The sequence below is a fragment of the Phasianus colchicus genome, chromosome 26 (assembly GCF_987193195.1).
Source record: "Phasianus colchicus chromosome 26, bPhaCol1.hap1.1, whole genome shotgun sequence".
In the NCBI taxonomy this organism is placed as follows: domain Eukaryota; kingdom Metazoa; phylum Chordata; class Aves; order Galliformes; family Phasianidae; genus Phasianus; species Phasianus colchicus.
Window position 1 is genome coordinate 1,785,100 of NC_143461.1, and position 15,954 is coordinate 1,801,053.

Below are 15,954 nucleotides of genomic sequence, written 5' to 3' on the forward strand. Positions count from 1 at the left end.
CCAAATGTCCCATAACTGGCTAAGGGTGCCATCAACCCCAAATATCCCAGAGCTGAATATGAAGTACCACCAATCCCAGGTGTCCTATGGGAGGCCACCATTTGTCTGGTACCCCAGATGTGCCAAAGTTGAACATGGGATGCCACCAACCCCAGGTGTCCCAAACTGGGCTACAGAGAGCCCACCAACCCCAAATGTTCTAAAGTGAAACGTGGAGAGCCCACCAACCCCAGGTATCCCATAGCTGAATATGGAGACCCAACGAAACTCAGGTGTCCTATAGCTGGCTATGGAGAGCCCACCAACCCCAAATGTTCTGAAGTGGAATGTGGAGAGGCCACCAACCCCAGGTGTCCCATAGCTGAATGAGGGATGTCATCAACCCCAGATGTCCCATATCTATCTATGGAGAGACCACCAACCCCAAACGTCCTATAGCTGGCTATGGGGGGGCACCATTTGTCTGACACCCCAGATGTACCATGGGATGCCACCAACCCCAGGTGTCCCAAACTGGGCTACAGAGAGCCCACCAACCCCAAATGTTCTAAAGTGAAACGTGGAGAGCCCACCAACCCCAGGTGTCCCATAGCTGGCTATGGAGACCCAACCAAACCCAGGTGTCCCATAGCTGGCTATGGAGACCCAACAAAACCCAGGTGTCCTATAGCTGGCTATGGAGAGCCCACCAACCCCAAATGTTCTAAAGTGAAATGTGGAGAGGCCACCAACCCCAGGTGTCCCATAGCTGAATATGGAGACCAACCAGCCCCAGATGTCCCATAGCTGGCTATGGAGAGGCCACCAACCCCAAACGTCCTATAGCTGGCTATGGGGCCACCATGTGTCTGCAGCCAGCTGTCCATAAATCCCCACGTGTCCACCAGCCCCGCACCCCCGGCCGCCCGTGTCTCCAGGCGCTCACCCGACGAGGACACAGCGGGCACCGCGGCCGCTTCCGCTGGCTGCCGGCGGCACCGCGGCCTTCAGCGCCCGCGGGAGCTGCGGGGTCGGAGTCGGGCTGCGGCCCCACGGCGGGCTTTGTGCCGCGTGTGAGCGCCGAACCCCGCACGGCGCGGCGCTGCTGGCACGGCGGGGACCCCGCGTCACCCCCGGCCCCGCGCCGCCCCTCGCGGCCCCGCGGGCCGCTGCTCGCCCCTCATGGCCGCCGCCGCCCTCAGCGCGGCTCGGGCGGGGGGCGCGGGGCGGCGCATGCGCGCGGCGTCCCCAAAACCCACCTCGACTGCGCCGTGCTGCCGCGGAACCGCGGGGTGATGGGTGGGGGGCGAGGGAACGGGGATGGGAGAGTGGGAGGGGGGCGGGGGGCGTGGGGAGCGGGATGGGGATAGGGGGACACGGGGAGTGGGGTGGGAACAGGGGGAATGGGAGGGGATAGGGAGATGTGGAGAATGGGGTGGGGATAAGGGACATGAGGGGGGACATGGGGACTGGGATACGGACATGGGGAATAGGACGGGGATAGGGGACATGGGGTGGGGGACATAGGGAATGGAATGGGGATGTGGAGAATAGGGACAGTAAGACAGGGGGAATCGGATGGGAACAGGGGGACTGGGATGGGGATGTGGGGAATGGGATGGGGACAGGGGGACTGGGGACAGGGAGAACGGGATGGGAATAGGGGATGGGGACATGGGGAATGGGATGGAGACATGGGGACAGGTTGGGGGCAGGGACACTGGGAATAGGGTGGGAAGTGGGGGACAAGGACAGAGGGACAAAGACTGTGAATGGGGTGAGGGATGGGGGGGAGAGGGACACTGAAAACATGGGGACAGGTTGGGGGCAGGGACACTGGGAATGGGAATAGGGACATGAGGATAGGGACATGGGGTGGGATGGGGATATGGGGACAAGGACATTGGGAATGGGGATATGGGGACAGGGATACGAAGACAGGTTGGGGAAAGGAATGCTGGGAATAAGATGAGGACAGGGACACTGAGAATAGGATGAGGATGGGATGTGAGGACAGGGACACGGCAGGGACAGGGACACTGGGAATGGGATCAGAATGGGGACATGGAGACAGGAACATTGGGACATGGAGACTGGAAACAGAGATATGGGGACAGGTTGGGGACAGGAACACTGGGAACGGGATGGGGCTCACCCCATTGTTCAGCACCTCACAACCCCACTGGGGCTGTGAGTGCTGCACCAATGGGGCCAATGTGGGGCCCCATCCCAGCTGATGGTCCAACTGCAGAGGGGCCCCACTGCTAATACTGCGTGCCCCGTGTTCCTACTGCCCCACTGCCGAGCCCTGCTGAACTCAGGCCATGCACAGAGCCCTGCTCCCAGCTCCCCATGCTGCTGTGCCTCAGTTTACCACTGCACCACCCCACGGCCAGGCAGACAAGGAGGAATTCCAGCCCCCACCCCCGTCCCGCACACATTCCCCATTCCCATGGAATGACTGCATCCGTGGAAAATTTCCACCCCGCATGTGGGGCCGGCTGTTGCAGGTCAGTGTTTTCCAGCTGCGATCCCACTGGGAGCATCCTGTGTGAGAACTGACCGCTTCCCACGCTGCCGGCCCCGTCCTGCACCCACTGGGGTATGCAGAGAAATGGGATGGGCAGGGAGAAGGGGAGATACTCGGGGGTCTGCCCATAAGGAACAGCAGAGCCCCCCAGAGCTGATACCCAGGTCTAGAGCACAGATCTGGGGCCAGAGCTGTGCTGGAGGGATGATGGATGTCGTCCTTCACTCTCCAGGGACAAAGCCCTTGCTGCAATGGGGCTGAGCCTTCTGGAGCCTCTGCAAACACAGCAGTGGGCCAAAGCCTAGCAAGAAAGGAAGGAAAGCTTAATGCAGGACTGCCTGCATGACTTGTCCTGGCTGAGGCACAGTGACAAAGACAGAAAGCAGTGCTGGGGTGGGGGCAACCAGGGCACTGTACCCTCTCCTGTCTGCCAAAAGGATCAGACTGAGCTTTGGGTGGAAGTTTGTATTCAATGTTTACCAGGGTTCCAAAAACATGTACAAAAAAAGGGTAAAATCCAGACTTGCCCCTTTTCCTGGGAAGGCTGGTAGGAACAGCCCCTGCCCTCACTGCGCCTGCCCCAAAGGAAGGCAGAGCACCCTTGGGCAGCGCTGCCAAAAGCAGGGAGCTGACCCAGCAGCCTTACAGCCCAGGAGTCCAAACATTCAGCTCAAGCTGATACGTTGCAGCCCAAACCACACCTGTGTGCCTGCAGACAGCAGATCTAAAGGGAAAACCTCCTCACTGCACACAGAGCTTTGATAACACACAAAGCATCAGTGCCCAGGCTGTACTGCGTGTGGGGCAGGCGCTGAGCACGCGGTGCACAAACACCCCAAGAGGTTTCTCCAACCATACAAGGGGGACCTGAGGAGCCCTGAGGGGTGGGGAAGTGCTGGGCTCACTGGGCTCACTGGGCTCACTGGGCTCACTGGGCTCACTGGGCTCACTGGGCTCACTGGGCTCAGCAGAGATGCATTCACATGGGGTAGTTGAGAACGACGTCTTGCTTGGCCAGCTCCAGCAACATGGGGTCGTCGAAGAACTTGCTGATGCTTACGTCCTCGCTCAAGCCCTGTAGAGTAACCCAAATCTGTGTTATTCCTCTGCATGCCAGCAGCCATACAGCCATCCTGGCAGAGACCCCATGGATCCTGGTGTCCTGCAGACGTACCTTCCTGCGCCGGGTCTTGATCATGAACTCTCTGGCCAGATGTGGGGCTGGCTGAGGCTCCAGGGGGCGGATGACAATGCTTTTGTCCAAAGGGTCACCAGGCACAATCTGCAATAAGACCACAGCTAAGAGCAATGCCGGGAGCTCCAGGAGAGCCTGAGCTGCAACGGGAAACATGCAGAGGCCCCGGAGACACCCCCAAGTGTGACAACTTTGGGTGTCAGAAAGCCCTAATGTGGCATCTGTTCTCCAGGCAGGGAGAAACAGTCACATTGCCACCTGTGATCAATCCTGTAGGAAGTCACTAATAGAGTGCAGCTAAGGGTGAGAGAGACAAAGCTGAAGGGTGGCAACCACAGCATTCCAACAAGTCCAAGCCCTGTGCTCCCCAAGCACCAGAGCTCAGTGCACCCAAACAGCACCCAGCAGAGTGTGCCTTCTCAGGCACTGAGGGATCCTTGAGCTCAATGAGCAGCATTCAGCACTCCTGCTAGGGAAAATGCTGGGTAACATGGAGCAAAGCCTCAGGCTTCTGGCAGACACTTCACAGAAAGTGCACAAAGCCTCCACTAGCTCCAAATGCCCGCACTGGAGATTATCTGAGGACGTCTGGCCTGCCCTGTGTAAGCTGCTGCACAGAGCACAGCCTGATCTGCCATCCCCTCCTTCCCAGCAAGACTCACCTGCCAGTGGTGGAAGACAGACAGTGAGAATGCCTGCCCCTGCGTGTGGGTCCTCAGGTCTGTCTCAAAACCAAAGGAATCAATGGCAGGGATGAAGGCTTTGATGGTGTATAGAGGGGAGCCTGGGATTGGAGCATCCTGCGTCACATGGCCTCTGCCAGAAAGTAAAAACATTCGTTTTCTACACATCCCCTTTTATTTCTCCTCTCCAACACTCCAACAGAACCAGGCACAAAGCCAAGTGCGGTACGTGGTGCTGGGCATCTCCTCCCCACACAGCACAGGGGACAGATTTCACCCTCTCCCCTCACTTCCAAGTCACCCCTCTCCCCCTCCAAAGGACTGTAGAGGTCACTACCACCCGGATCCCAGGCGAGCAGCTGCTGCTTTGCACTGCTCAGGTGATGGCAGCTCACCTGCGCCGTGCCAGCACGGTGTACACGGCGGACACGCAGTCAGCTGGGGCCTGCACCTCCACAAAGTAGTAGGGCTCCATCAGACGAGGAGTGGCCTGGGGCAGAAAGGGACACAGCAGATGAGCCTACAGCAGTGCAACGTGCTGCAGCATACAAAGGATCAGAAGCTGTCAAACTGCTCAAGCAGCACCTGAGTGGGGATGAGAGGGTTCCTGCTGCCCACTGCGTGCCTGAACAAACCCCAGCAAACAGGAGCTCTGCGCTTTTCTCCTCCTGCCCACGTTGTGTTCCCTATCCCCCATTCCCACCTTCCCCAGCAAGTCTAACACTTGCACAGCATGAGACAGAGCAGATGCAGGCAGGATTCCAGCCAGACTGGAACGTGACCACTTGTAAAACCTGCATGCCAGCCTGAAAGGGCACTGCAAACATTCACGAGGCAGTTTAAATCACACAATCCTCATGGCAGATACTGCAGCACACATACAACCTGTGCTCCTTGCAGCCTCTAAGCCATCACAGGAGCCAGCACTGCACGAGGCTCAGTTTTTGTCATGTCCAGTGCAATGCTCACCATCAGGAAAGCTGAGTACACCACCCTCCGTGCCGTTGGGATGATCTGTCCTCCACCTCGGTGCAAAGGTTCCTGAGCAATCACTGCATCCAGGATCTTAAACTTCACATTGCGGATCACTGAGGAAGGGAAGAAACAACAGCACCTTAGCAGATGTCCTTTGTCATACCAGCACCAGCCATGTATCCCCAAAGACTCTGAGCACAAGGGTCACAGAAGAGAGAGAGCCATCAGAGAAAGTTCAGCCACTTAAAACCACTAACAGATAGTAGAATTTATTCATTCATCAGCCCCACTTCTACACAGGTTCTACTTACATTCATCACAGAGAGGCCCTTCCCTGGTCCCCCACTGAAATCCCTGCACAATGCTGTCCTTCACAGAGCCCAGCAGTGCCTTGTCCACCTACAGACAAAGAGACCAAATGTTCCTCACAAGGCCAGAACAGACAGACCCCAGTGTTTAAAAGTTGGTTATTAGATGAGCAGCCATGTTCTTCTGCACCCCCCACAATCATCATAGTTTGACATCTATACTCATAAATTACAACTGCATATTTTGGTAATCCTTAAAGACAGGCTGTTCAGTTGCCAGTTCTGAGAATGCTGGCCCAAACCGTAGACTGAAAAACAGCAGGCAGTTCATCAGCTATGTAATGAGCATGGGGGAGGAAGCTCAATACACCTGAGATATGACAAACCAACAAGAACTCCTAGTGTTAGGTCCTTGCTGCAGGTCCTGGAGGGAACTGACACTTCTGGACAGAAGAGAATAAACGTTTCACTCAAAGATAACCCCTGTGCCTGTTTCTCACCTCTGAGGGCAGAGTATCATCTACCAGGATATTTGGGCCAGTGGCATCCGGCCCAAAGGCCCAGATGGAACGGGCAGCCAGCAAATCCCAGTCATATTTGGTCTGGAAGAATTCACCCAGCTTCTTTCTGATGGAAGAACAGAAGAAAGTTTAAGAAACCAGTGTCTGATCTGCACTCAGAACATGTTTATAAACCTGTTCCACATAAAAACGGTCTCAGCTTTTCACGTGGAGCAAACTGTTTGCTGGGACAGGACGCTCCCAGACTCGCTGGTATTAATGGTGCACCCAGGATCCCTGCCTGGGAGCTGCTGACTGATACTTGCAGATCCCAGCACTCCCTACTTTCCCAATTATTTCCCTCTAGAAGGATTCTTGCTCTCCCCAAATTGTCCATACCTGTTCCACGTTATTTGGACCACTTCATTTTCAATATCCTCCGCGAGTCCCTTCTCCAGAGGCTCAGCAATCATCGTGATCTTGTTCCTCAGAAGAGAGACAGTTGCAATTAGTCCACAGAATGACGGAAATGGGAGTAATTGGCAGGACCTCGGGGACTGTGCAACACAGCCAGAGAGATGAAGCCATCCATGTCTTTCAGTGTTACTGTTGTGCTTGTAAAGACAGCCCACACTGCTAACAACTGCTCTCCCAAGTCTGCTCATTCCTAGCAGCAGATTGCTAAGGGACAGGAGTGCCCTATCCCTCCCTGCCAGATGTCCAGAGCTCATACTGGCTGCAAAAGGAAGTGAAATGTCAGACACAAGGGATGTTGCCTTGGAGAACCCCATTCACATGGGAACTCTGGCCCTAGAGCACATCATTCCACCTGTCCTGCACCTCTAAAGACAGTCCAAAGAGCAAAACCTGCCTGTTCCCAAAAACAAGACTTCCAGCCACAATATATCAGTAAAAAGATGGCAAGAAGAACCAGAAAGCACAGTGGAATACAGGAAAACAATCTTTGGTGTATGACAGATCATGATTTGCATGAAAACTCAGGCATTAAAACATGCTGTACTTTCATTCTGGTTATTCAGTCTATGTTCTGTACCAGGCCTCCCTCTTTCACGCATATCTCATAACACCTTGCTGGAGCATGAAGACAAGACTGGCTTGCAAGACACCAGGAAAGGAGTGTATTAATTTCAAGATTAAGAATGGATAAGACGAGACTTTTCACAGTTTGGGGAGTTACTGAAGGCAGTAATAGGCTCTTTGGCACCTGTTCTATGATCCCAATACACCTCCCACCTTGGAAACAACAGAAAACTGTCGTTGAGAGGGTGTGAAATTCAGTTAAAGGAAAGGAGAATGTGGATCTCTTTTTATTCCCTCCATTCTGATAGCTCACAGAGAGCACGCAAACATCTGTGGGACTCAGTGTGTTACTGGGGGTTCAGCAGATGGAAGGCTGCCACTTGTCTGGGAACACCTCCCTCAGAGAACCCCTCCGTTGCCTGTCCCCACTGACTGCTCCCCAGAGGTGCCTCAGGCTCTTACTTCTTATTGGGAGTCTCAGCAAAGCACTTCAGGGAGGACGTTTCCACCACTGTCTCACAGAATGTCACAACCGGATCGGCGACCTGGAATAACAGCAACAGGTTTGTAGTTATTTAGGCTGACACAGAAGCCTCTCTACAACTTGCAAGCTGCCACAGGGGCAGCTGCAACAACCTCAGCATGCTGGGGAGGAATCAGAGGCAGACAGTCACCCTGTCCACTGTGCAAAGTTTATTTTCCCATCCTTCTGAGTTTGAAGGACAAAGCCCTTCCCCAGCTGGGAAAAGCCTCCCCTCTCAGTTCCTCACCTTGATATCAATCTCAGAATACATCTTCCGCAGATCATGCATCACACAATCCAGGTAGAGCTCCCCTGTTCCCAAGATCACGTGTTCTCCAGACTCTTCCACCTGAAAAACAAGAGCAGGGTTCAGCTCACAGCATTATTGTTCACAGGCCCTTGTCCTGCAGAGCCCTACATAAACATCAGGATTTATCAGCACTAAAAAAAAAAGCCAGAACAAACAAAACATCCCACAGTTAAACTGACTTGTTTTTAAGATCAGCCTACGAGGTATCCCACAGCACAAGCTGAGAACAGTCAGCACACAAACACCAGAAATACCTTTGTAGTAAGCGATGGGTAGCTCTTGTTGACTTTGCGGAGACCATCCAACATTTTGGGGAGCTCAGAGGGGTTGACTGGCTCTACTGCTATTTTGATGACAGATGTTGTGTTGAACTTCAAAGGTCGGAAGATCTGAGCCTGCAATCAGGTAAGGACAAAGAGCTTTGCATCACAGATGTACAATGGGGTCTGATGGAGCATTTGAGTTGTTCTTCCATTGGTGGCTCTTGTGCCCAGGCTCTTTGCAGGCAGAGTTTATTTAATCTCATCACCCGAGATTTTAAGATACATTCCAACACTCTGAGTCCCTGCAAGGCTGAGTGACAGTAGCTACCCACAGTACCTCCTCATTGCCTCTCGGCTCCGTGACAGTTGCAGTCTTCACAATGGGCTGGTCCACTCCTTCTATCAGCACCCAGTTGCCAGCAGGAACACGGTTAACCTCAATGTGATACCTAAAAGGTGGGGGAAGACAATAGAACCATAGAACAGATTGAGTTGGAAAGGGTTTATAAGGACCATTTCTTCATCCAGAAGCCAAGATCTCCCACCAGATCAGGTTGGTCAAGGTCCCATGCAATCTGACTTTGAATGCTTCCAGGGATGGGGCACCCATAACCTTTTAGGCAGACTGTTCCAGCATTTAGCCACCCTCACAGTACAGAAATTCTTCCTTATATCTAAACTAAATCTACTCTCTTTCACCTCTGCAGCTTCAAGCCCCTAACAGCACTGTGCTCCTCCTTATCCCTGACAGCAATGACTTCTCTCAAAAACTAACACTTTGTCAGAGCTTTACCTACCTTGCAACTGAGATCCAGAGGCGTCCAACGGTGCAGATCTGGGAATCCTCCTCATCCTCCAAGGTGTAGTTCTCTCCCAGGACCTTCACAGGCTGCCCAGCATGGATGGTACCACTGAGCACTCTCCCAAAGGCATGGAACTGAACACCATCATCTGTGCTGTACATTTTTGTTGTGTGACACATCAGCGGACCCTTCCCATGGAAAAGAAAGAAACCATTTTCAGTAGACAGCTAAAAAACTGACACAGACCTGGTAGGACCTATGGATATAAATGGATTAAAGAGACAGAACTTAGAAATACTTCTTATGACTTGCTAATATGGGGTTATTTTTATCAGCATCACGCAGGCCAGTTTTCTCTGAGCTTGGAGAATGAATAAAACTTCATGGAAAAGGGACAAAAGGCAGCAAAAGGACACAGAATCACCCCGCAGCGCCCACATGCTCCGAAGTCCTGACCCAGACTCTTGTTCTGAACACTGTCAAACAGTTCTCTCTCCCAAGGGCTGCCCTGACAGGCACCAAAGTTTCTCAGAGTGAAGAGATTTGTTTCAGTATCGGATGAGAGGTTTCAGAGTGCTGGAAGTCAAATCTGTGCAGATGGCTGTCTAGGAGGCAGCTGCTCTGTCAAGGCAGTGAAAGGAGGGTGTATTTGGCACATTTTGGATGCTCAGAAAAAAAAACAAAAGAGCTTCCTTACGTCGGGGTCACATTCACTCATGGCCTCCCCGAGATCAGAATCAACACCACCGGTGTAGGTGTGTTCGATTTTCGTCTTGGCTCCCACCTTTGGGGAGGGAATATGCTGCACACACATGTCCACAAAGCCTGGAAAAGTAATACGTAGTAATTAAGCAGGGTAGAAGGAAGACATGCACCCCAATAAACACAACATAAATCCACATGCAGTGCATCCACAGCAATGGGGAAAATGTGAGCAGTGTCTCAAGCTGTTCTCTGAGGAAACAGTTTGTATTTTATACATGGAAAAGCAAAGCTATGAAAAGAATCTGTGCAAGCTGACACTCCACGTCTGCATTACAGACCTTAAACCATCCACGTGAGGGTAAGCTATTGGGAACACCGTGGCAGCAAAGGATTTACCTGTAAACTCCCCGAAGAACTTCTTGCAGACAAGTCGTAGGAGCGGTCGAATGTTTAATTTCAATTCCTCTTTGGTGAGGTGGATACCAAGTTCATCCAGAGTCCGAGGCAGGGTCGTGTCCACATCCCCCACCACCTGCAGGACGACAGGTGCCACTGTCAGCTCTGCTGCAGGTGCCCAAGCCCCAAGGTCCCAGGCGCAGCTGAAGGCCCCAAACTTATTGCCAGGTATTGCTCTCAGCTCCTGCCTTGCTCACACAGAGCTCACACAAAACAGGCTGGGCAGCTCGTTTTATCACTTGGCTGATATCATAGCACATTACAAAGAGCAAAAGCAGTTCTATCTGTACAGACATAGGGCTATACGTGCAAGGAACAGCTGTAAGGAGATGCCCATCACTTCTATGCATGCTCAAACCCAGAAACGTGCGAAGAGTCCCGCAGGCACCAGACATACCACCACCTAGTGCTCAGTCCTTGCATGCTCATGTCTGGAGCTGCAGGAATAACAAACCACCACGTACCTGAGCCAAGATCTTGTACAGGGGCTCAAGAATGAACTCCACAAAGCTGCGCTGGGAGCTGCTGGTTGGGGCCTTTTTAGTGAACTTCCGCCTGTTGGGAGACAAAAAGAGAGCGGTGAGGAGCGAGCACAGCACAAGCACCTCACACCAACATACACACAGCCACTGCTCTTCTCTAGTTATCTACTCCTCCCAACCTCCCTGGGAAGCGCTCATGGATAGAGTCACTCTTACTCCAAACAAAGGTCAGAAGAGCACTCTGCTCCCATCTGGGATTCAGGAGAACACAGAATCACATCAAACAGAAGGCCTGACCCAACCTTTCCCCCCCTCACAAGATCATAGAGGAGCTCAGGCTGGAAGGGACCTCAGGTGGTCATCCAGTCCACAGTTCCCATGAAAAGGAGAGGAAAAAAAAAAAAAAAAAACAGCAGTAAAGTAACAGACACCTAAACAGGCCTCTTACGTTTTTGGGTTGAAGTAAATGTCGCCCCAAAGCCGCTTGGCAAACTCCTGATAATTGATATCTCCTGAAAGGAAGAAACAAGAATAAGAGACACTCAGGATTTCTCTCATTTTGGAGATCTGATTTTTGCTTTTTAAAGCAACCCTGAGGTTTTGATGCAATGCTGGCGAGTGAACACTTGGTACCATTTGGGAAGGTTGGGCAGAGAAGAGGCCAGAAAACAGCCCTGTGAGGTCTGTACCAGCAGCCCCCAGGAGCGCCTTGGGTTTGCACATTTCCCTCTCAGGAACATTTCAGCTGTCCTGATCACACACAAGGTTACAGCTGAGAGGAGTCAGACTCTGCTCTGCAGGAACCCAGTTCAATCTGCCTCATTTTTCCAACTCGACTGCACAGTGCCAAGGTGCTGGGATGGCTGACACCCTGCCGGCTCATCACAGCATTTTCTGCCTTGCTGAACACCTCCAGGTTCTTGTTTCAGCTGATGCATTAAGTGCATCTCCAAGTACCCAAGTGCTGAAGGAACAGTACTTGGCTGTCATGGTGGATTTACAAATAATAAGACAGCAGCGATAATTTACAGCTGTTTCCAAACAAGCTTTTGCTGTGGGCAGATGTGAAAGCATAAGAAATTTCAGGGTGGCTGCAGTTCTGACAGTTAAACCACCATAACTCATGCTACTGGAAGAGTGGTGGCTGCACACAAAATCCCTGGTGACCACCGCCGAATGTTACTGACTTAAGTACCATTCAGCTCATGGATGACATCTCCCACCAACTGTGCTGAATGCTTTATCAGCCTCCAAAAGCAGGGTACCATCCTGCGTCAATCCCATGATGCCCAGGGAGCTCATTTATTTCTCCAAACTGATGAAGGTGCACAATAGCTATGAAACAGCGGTCTTTGACCCCTACAACTTCGTCCTCCCTCAGGCCAAGTTCTTTGCAAGAGCTGATCTACAACATCCTCCTTTCCTACAGATCACCCCAAATTCCCCAACGTGGAACTTCAGAACTTGGCTGGATCGCTGACTAATGCAAGCAATGCAAGCAAAAGGCCCTCTTTTACAAGAGGCAGATTGCCTCAAGGGGGCACCTGGGGAACAGAAAATTAAATCAAAGGCAGAAAAAGATGGTTTCTTAAAAAAGATCGAAGGGCAAAAGTGCAAAAACCTCATGGGCTGAGCTCTGCCTGGCTGCAGCTGAACCTCAGACTCAGATTCTTCTGAGAAAATGCAGGCAGAGCTTAACAGTTTCACTGCTGAGCTGTCCGGATACATGGAGTGCAAGGCACACACTTGTCTTCAACTGCCATAGAACCAGCTGCTCTTTCTGATTAAGGGTGTATATAAAACATCAACTCCTGACTCCAGAAATATTGATCAGGAGAAACTATTTACCTAAAAACAAGTTCAAACTGTATTTTTGCTTTTTACCAGCATGGAAATACCTTAATAAATAGTCTGCAGTCTACAAGACTATAATAAAGTCACTTGGGGCTCTGCAGTACCTCTCAATTTCCTGAAGTTCAAGAGTGCATAAACTGGTCACATAGATACACAGTGAAAGCTGAAGCAGAATAGCTTGGAAAGCCTCAACAAAAAGGTTAGGAAATGAGATGTTAAAGCATGCAAGGTTTCTGGATAATCCTCACCATATGTGTCTGCATAAATCTTTGCAAAAGATCCCAGCGTGAAGCAGATGCTGTACTGTGAGCTGGAGAAACACACGTTCCCCAGAAGGGGAGACAGGACGAGGTTCTCGTCGGTGGAATACATGCTGAGAGGAAACAGGTTTTGGAGACAAGGGGAAAAAAAACAACATAAATCAAATGTTATGAACTAAAGAGGACATTTACATCTATTTCCCACACCAAACAGCAGCAGGTGATAGGCAAGCAGTTTACACTGCCTGGATCATTAGAAGGTGGGCGGTGAGGGGGCATGGAGGGGCTGCAGTGGTGTGGGAAGCAATAAATGCTGGTGGGGTGCTGGGGCACAGGGCTGGCTATGGCCCTGCTGCTGGCCTGGAGCTCGTCAGGGAGAATTGGGGATGTGGAGAAGAGAGAGCAGGCAGTGGTGGGGCTGTGGGATGGGGTCAGAGCTGCTCCGTGCCTCAGTTTCCCTTCCACAAGTGGGGAGGTGCACACTTGTGTGGGGATGCATGTGCACATGTGGGTGTGTGTGGATGCAGGTGCCTGTGTGCGTGGGTGAGCTCACATGTGCACACAGGTGTGCAGTGCCCATGTGCTCACGGAGATGGGTGTGCAATCAATGGGCTGCAAAAGCTCCTGCATGGGGCTTCCCCTGCTGCTGCCTACTGCCCTGGGGGCACCTATCCACCCACAAACCCACCCACCCCCCATCCCTACCTGATCAGACCATTAACTTCATCCACAATATGTCGGAGTTTGTAGTAAGCATCTGTAGGGGGCAACTTCAGCTCCAGGATCAGGCGGTCGATCTTGTTGATGCACACAGTCACTGCCAGCCGCTCCTGCACCGCGTGCTTGATCAGCCTCTCTGTGTTCAGCATCACCTGCAGGGAAATGAGCACCAACACCCCTAGCAAAAGCCCTCCACAAAATGCTATGTAGGGCATGCCAGGCAGTGACCCTTACATACAGGGCTGCAGCCTGTAGGAAAGCCTCAGCTGAACCGTCAGTGATTGTCCTGAAATTTAAAGCAGGTGCTAACCCAACCGAATTGCTTGAATCCTACCCCTCAGACATCACAGATATAAATAACCCGCTCAATTTTACATATAGTGGAGATGCAAATAAATCAGATATGAGCCTACAGGTCACACACGTCATGTCAGACCTGGAAACAGAAGCGGAAGGGCTGAGTCCCCACTCCGGCAGTTTCTCAAAGTGTCCTCCAAAAACCCTTCAGCACTGCAAGCTGAGCCCATCTCCTTCATGATAAAGCAGGGCCAAGGCTCTGGTGTGAGCTCAGAATTAACCCCCATGAGAAGCTGACACTCACCCCCTCAGCTGCATCGATGAACAGCACGACGCCATCCGAAATACGAAGGCCAGCTGTCACCTCATCAGAAAAATTGACGTGACCTTCAGAAAACAAACAAGAATGAAGGAGAACAGTGAGAATGAGAGCAACCTTAAACCTGAGTGCACGTTTGGGGCTGCCCCTTGGCTCAGGTCACTGACACCCAGCAAGGCAGAACACAGATGCCCTCCCCCTAAAATTTGGCCTCAGTTTCCTGCAACACATTGATCTGCTCCCATCAACAGCACTACCCAGAGGACCAAAGAGAAAGGAACACATGGTCACACATCTGCTTTACACATCGAGCTGCCTTCAGCTACGTGCCACCCGAAACAGGATTTGCAGGATTATACCTGGGGTGTCAATGATGTTGAAGAGAAAAGACTTTCCTTTGGTGTCTGGCAGAACAATGGTCACTGGTGTGCTCTTGATCCCCACTCCCCTCTGAAACACAGGAAAGCAGGATTACCAGTTAAAAGAATGAAATGAAAAATTCCCAGATAAAAGATGAAGGAGGAAGAATTCATCAGAAGGACTGAGGGAAGTAAACATCCCTCCAGTCCAACATCCTGCACTCAGATCACTGAGCTGTGCAGCCCAGCTCCTCCTTCCACACGGGTGCAGACTGGTAAGCTACCACTTTGGGGCCACACAACCTGAGTCTGATTACAGCTAAGGAAATACAAATGCCAGAGACAGAAGATCTGCATTTTTCTGTGTTTTCACTCCTCTGCTATTAAGTTATCCCTCAGCACGCAAGATTCAATCATACAGAGTGTAAAGCACAGCAGTAAGATGAAGAAAAAGAGAAGCTCCCCAGGACTGTTCTAGTCATGGCACTATTCAGTGCTTAGGACTGGATAAAATCCCCATCCATGCCCAACCACATGCAATCAGAGCACCCAGCTACATTTTCCCATCACAGGAAGCCTAGCAGAAAGATGTGCATTTGAAATTACAGTTTTTCTCCTCCTCCACCACTGCTACAAATCCCTTCCACCTCTTTCCCCTCAAAAAAAAAAAAAAAAAAAAAACCAAATAGGTTTACCCATATGTCATGATATTATTGCTACAGATTAATGGACTACCTATGTGTTGCAAAAAATACTGCGTGGATTTTCAGCATCACAGAGGTAGATAAATAAAATCATACATGGGGCTGAGGGCTGCAGTAAATGGAAATCAGTTGAACAAGGGATCTGGTAAAACTAGAGAAGAAGATCATTTTATTGATAAAGAAAATAATCAAACTGTAGAAGGCACATAAAGATGATGAGATGAAAGAGGAAGAAGAAACTGTAAGTAATTGTGAGTAAAGCATAAGGCAGCTGTGTGAAATCACTATTTGTCCTACAGGGCTTACTTACCTCCTGCTCTGTGAACAATATATCAGTATAGCAAAGCTGCAAAGACAAAACAAGAGTCAGAATATCGTGGTTTTGCACTGAACACAGCATGACATGACAACTCTTTGCACACTGTTAGCACAACAAGTGACAGAACTGGAATTAGGACTGCACTCTGGTTTTCCAGTCCTCCATTCTAATCACAAAACCACGTTTTCCTCACACATTCCAAGGCAGGAATACACCCAGAGCTCACTCACATCTTGGTCGTAGCGCTTCCTGATTTCTGGGTGCGTCTGCTCTATCAGGCAGTCAACAAAACAAGTCTGAAAAACACCAAACCAGGGGAAAAAAAAAAGATACGACTTTGTTCGAAGAGATAAACACCAGCACAATCCC

The 15,954-nt window shown here is 51.1% G+C and overlaps 1 protein-coding gene across 5 annotated transcripts in view; it reads right to left on the reverse strand.

The window, feature by feature from the left end:
- The window catches only part of EFTUD2 (elongation factor Tu GTP binding domain containing 2), a 28,394-nt gene that overhangs the window by 9,621 nt on the left and 2,819 nt on the right, over positions 1-15,954 (reverse strand). For all 5 annotated transcript variants that reach the window (XM_031601033.2, XM_031601030.2, XM_090125218.1 and 2 more), the window contains exons 6-28: positions 15,816-15,881; positions 15,577-15,612; positions 14,563-14,653; positions 14,189-14,271; positions 13,573-13,739; positions 12,856-12,980; positions 11,202-11,265; positions 10,736-10,826; positions 10,212-10,347; positions 9,808-9,935; positions 9,105-9,298; positions 8,645-8,756; positions 8,299-8,439; positions 7,982-8,083; positions 7,674-7,756; positions 6,570-6,656; positions 6,171-6,297; positions 5,674-5,761; positions 5,357-5,475; positions 4,783-4,877; positions 4,367-4,520; positions 3,684-3,791; positions 1,239-3,584 (exon numbers count right to left, since the gene is read on the reverse strand). In XM_031601033.2, coding sequence (XP_031456893.1) covers positions 3,489-3,584; positions 3,684-3,791; positions 4,367-4,520; positions 4,783-4,877; positions 5,357-5,475; positions 5,674-5,761; positions 6,171-6,297; positions 6,570-6,656; positions 7,674-7,756; positions 7,982-8,083; positions 8,299-8,439; positions 8,645-8,756; positions 9,105-9,298; positions 9,808-9,935; positions 10,212-10,347; positions 10,736-10,826; positions 11,202-11,265; positions 12,856-12,980; positions 13,573-13,739; positions 14,189-14,271; positions 14,563-14,653; positions 15,577-15,612; positions 15,816-15,881 — 2,493 coding nt within the window. In that variant the 3' untranslated portion in view covers positions 1,239-3,488. The remainder of the gene's footprint in view (positions 1-1,238; positions 3,585-3,683; positions 3,792-4,366; positions 4,521-4,782; positions 4,878-5,356; positions 5,476-5,673; positions 5,762-6,170; positions 6,298-6,569; positions 6,657-7,673; positions 7,757-7,981; positions 8,084-8,298; positions 8,440-8,644; positions 8,757-9,104; positions 9,299-9,807; positions 9,936-10,211; positions 10,348-10,735; positions 10,827-11,201; positions 11,266-12,855; positions 12,981-13,572; positions 13,740-14,188; positions 14,272-14,562; positions 14,654-15,576; positions 15,613-15,815; positions 15,882-15,954) is intronic.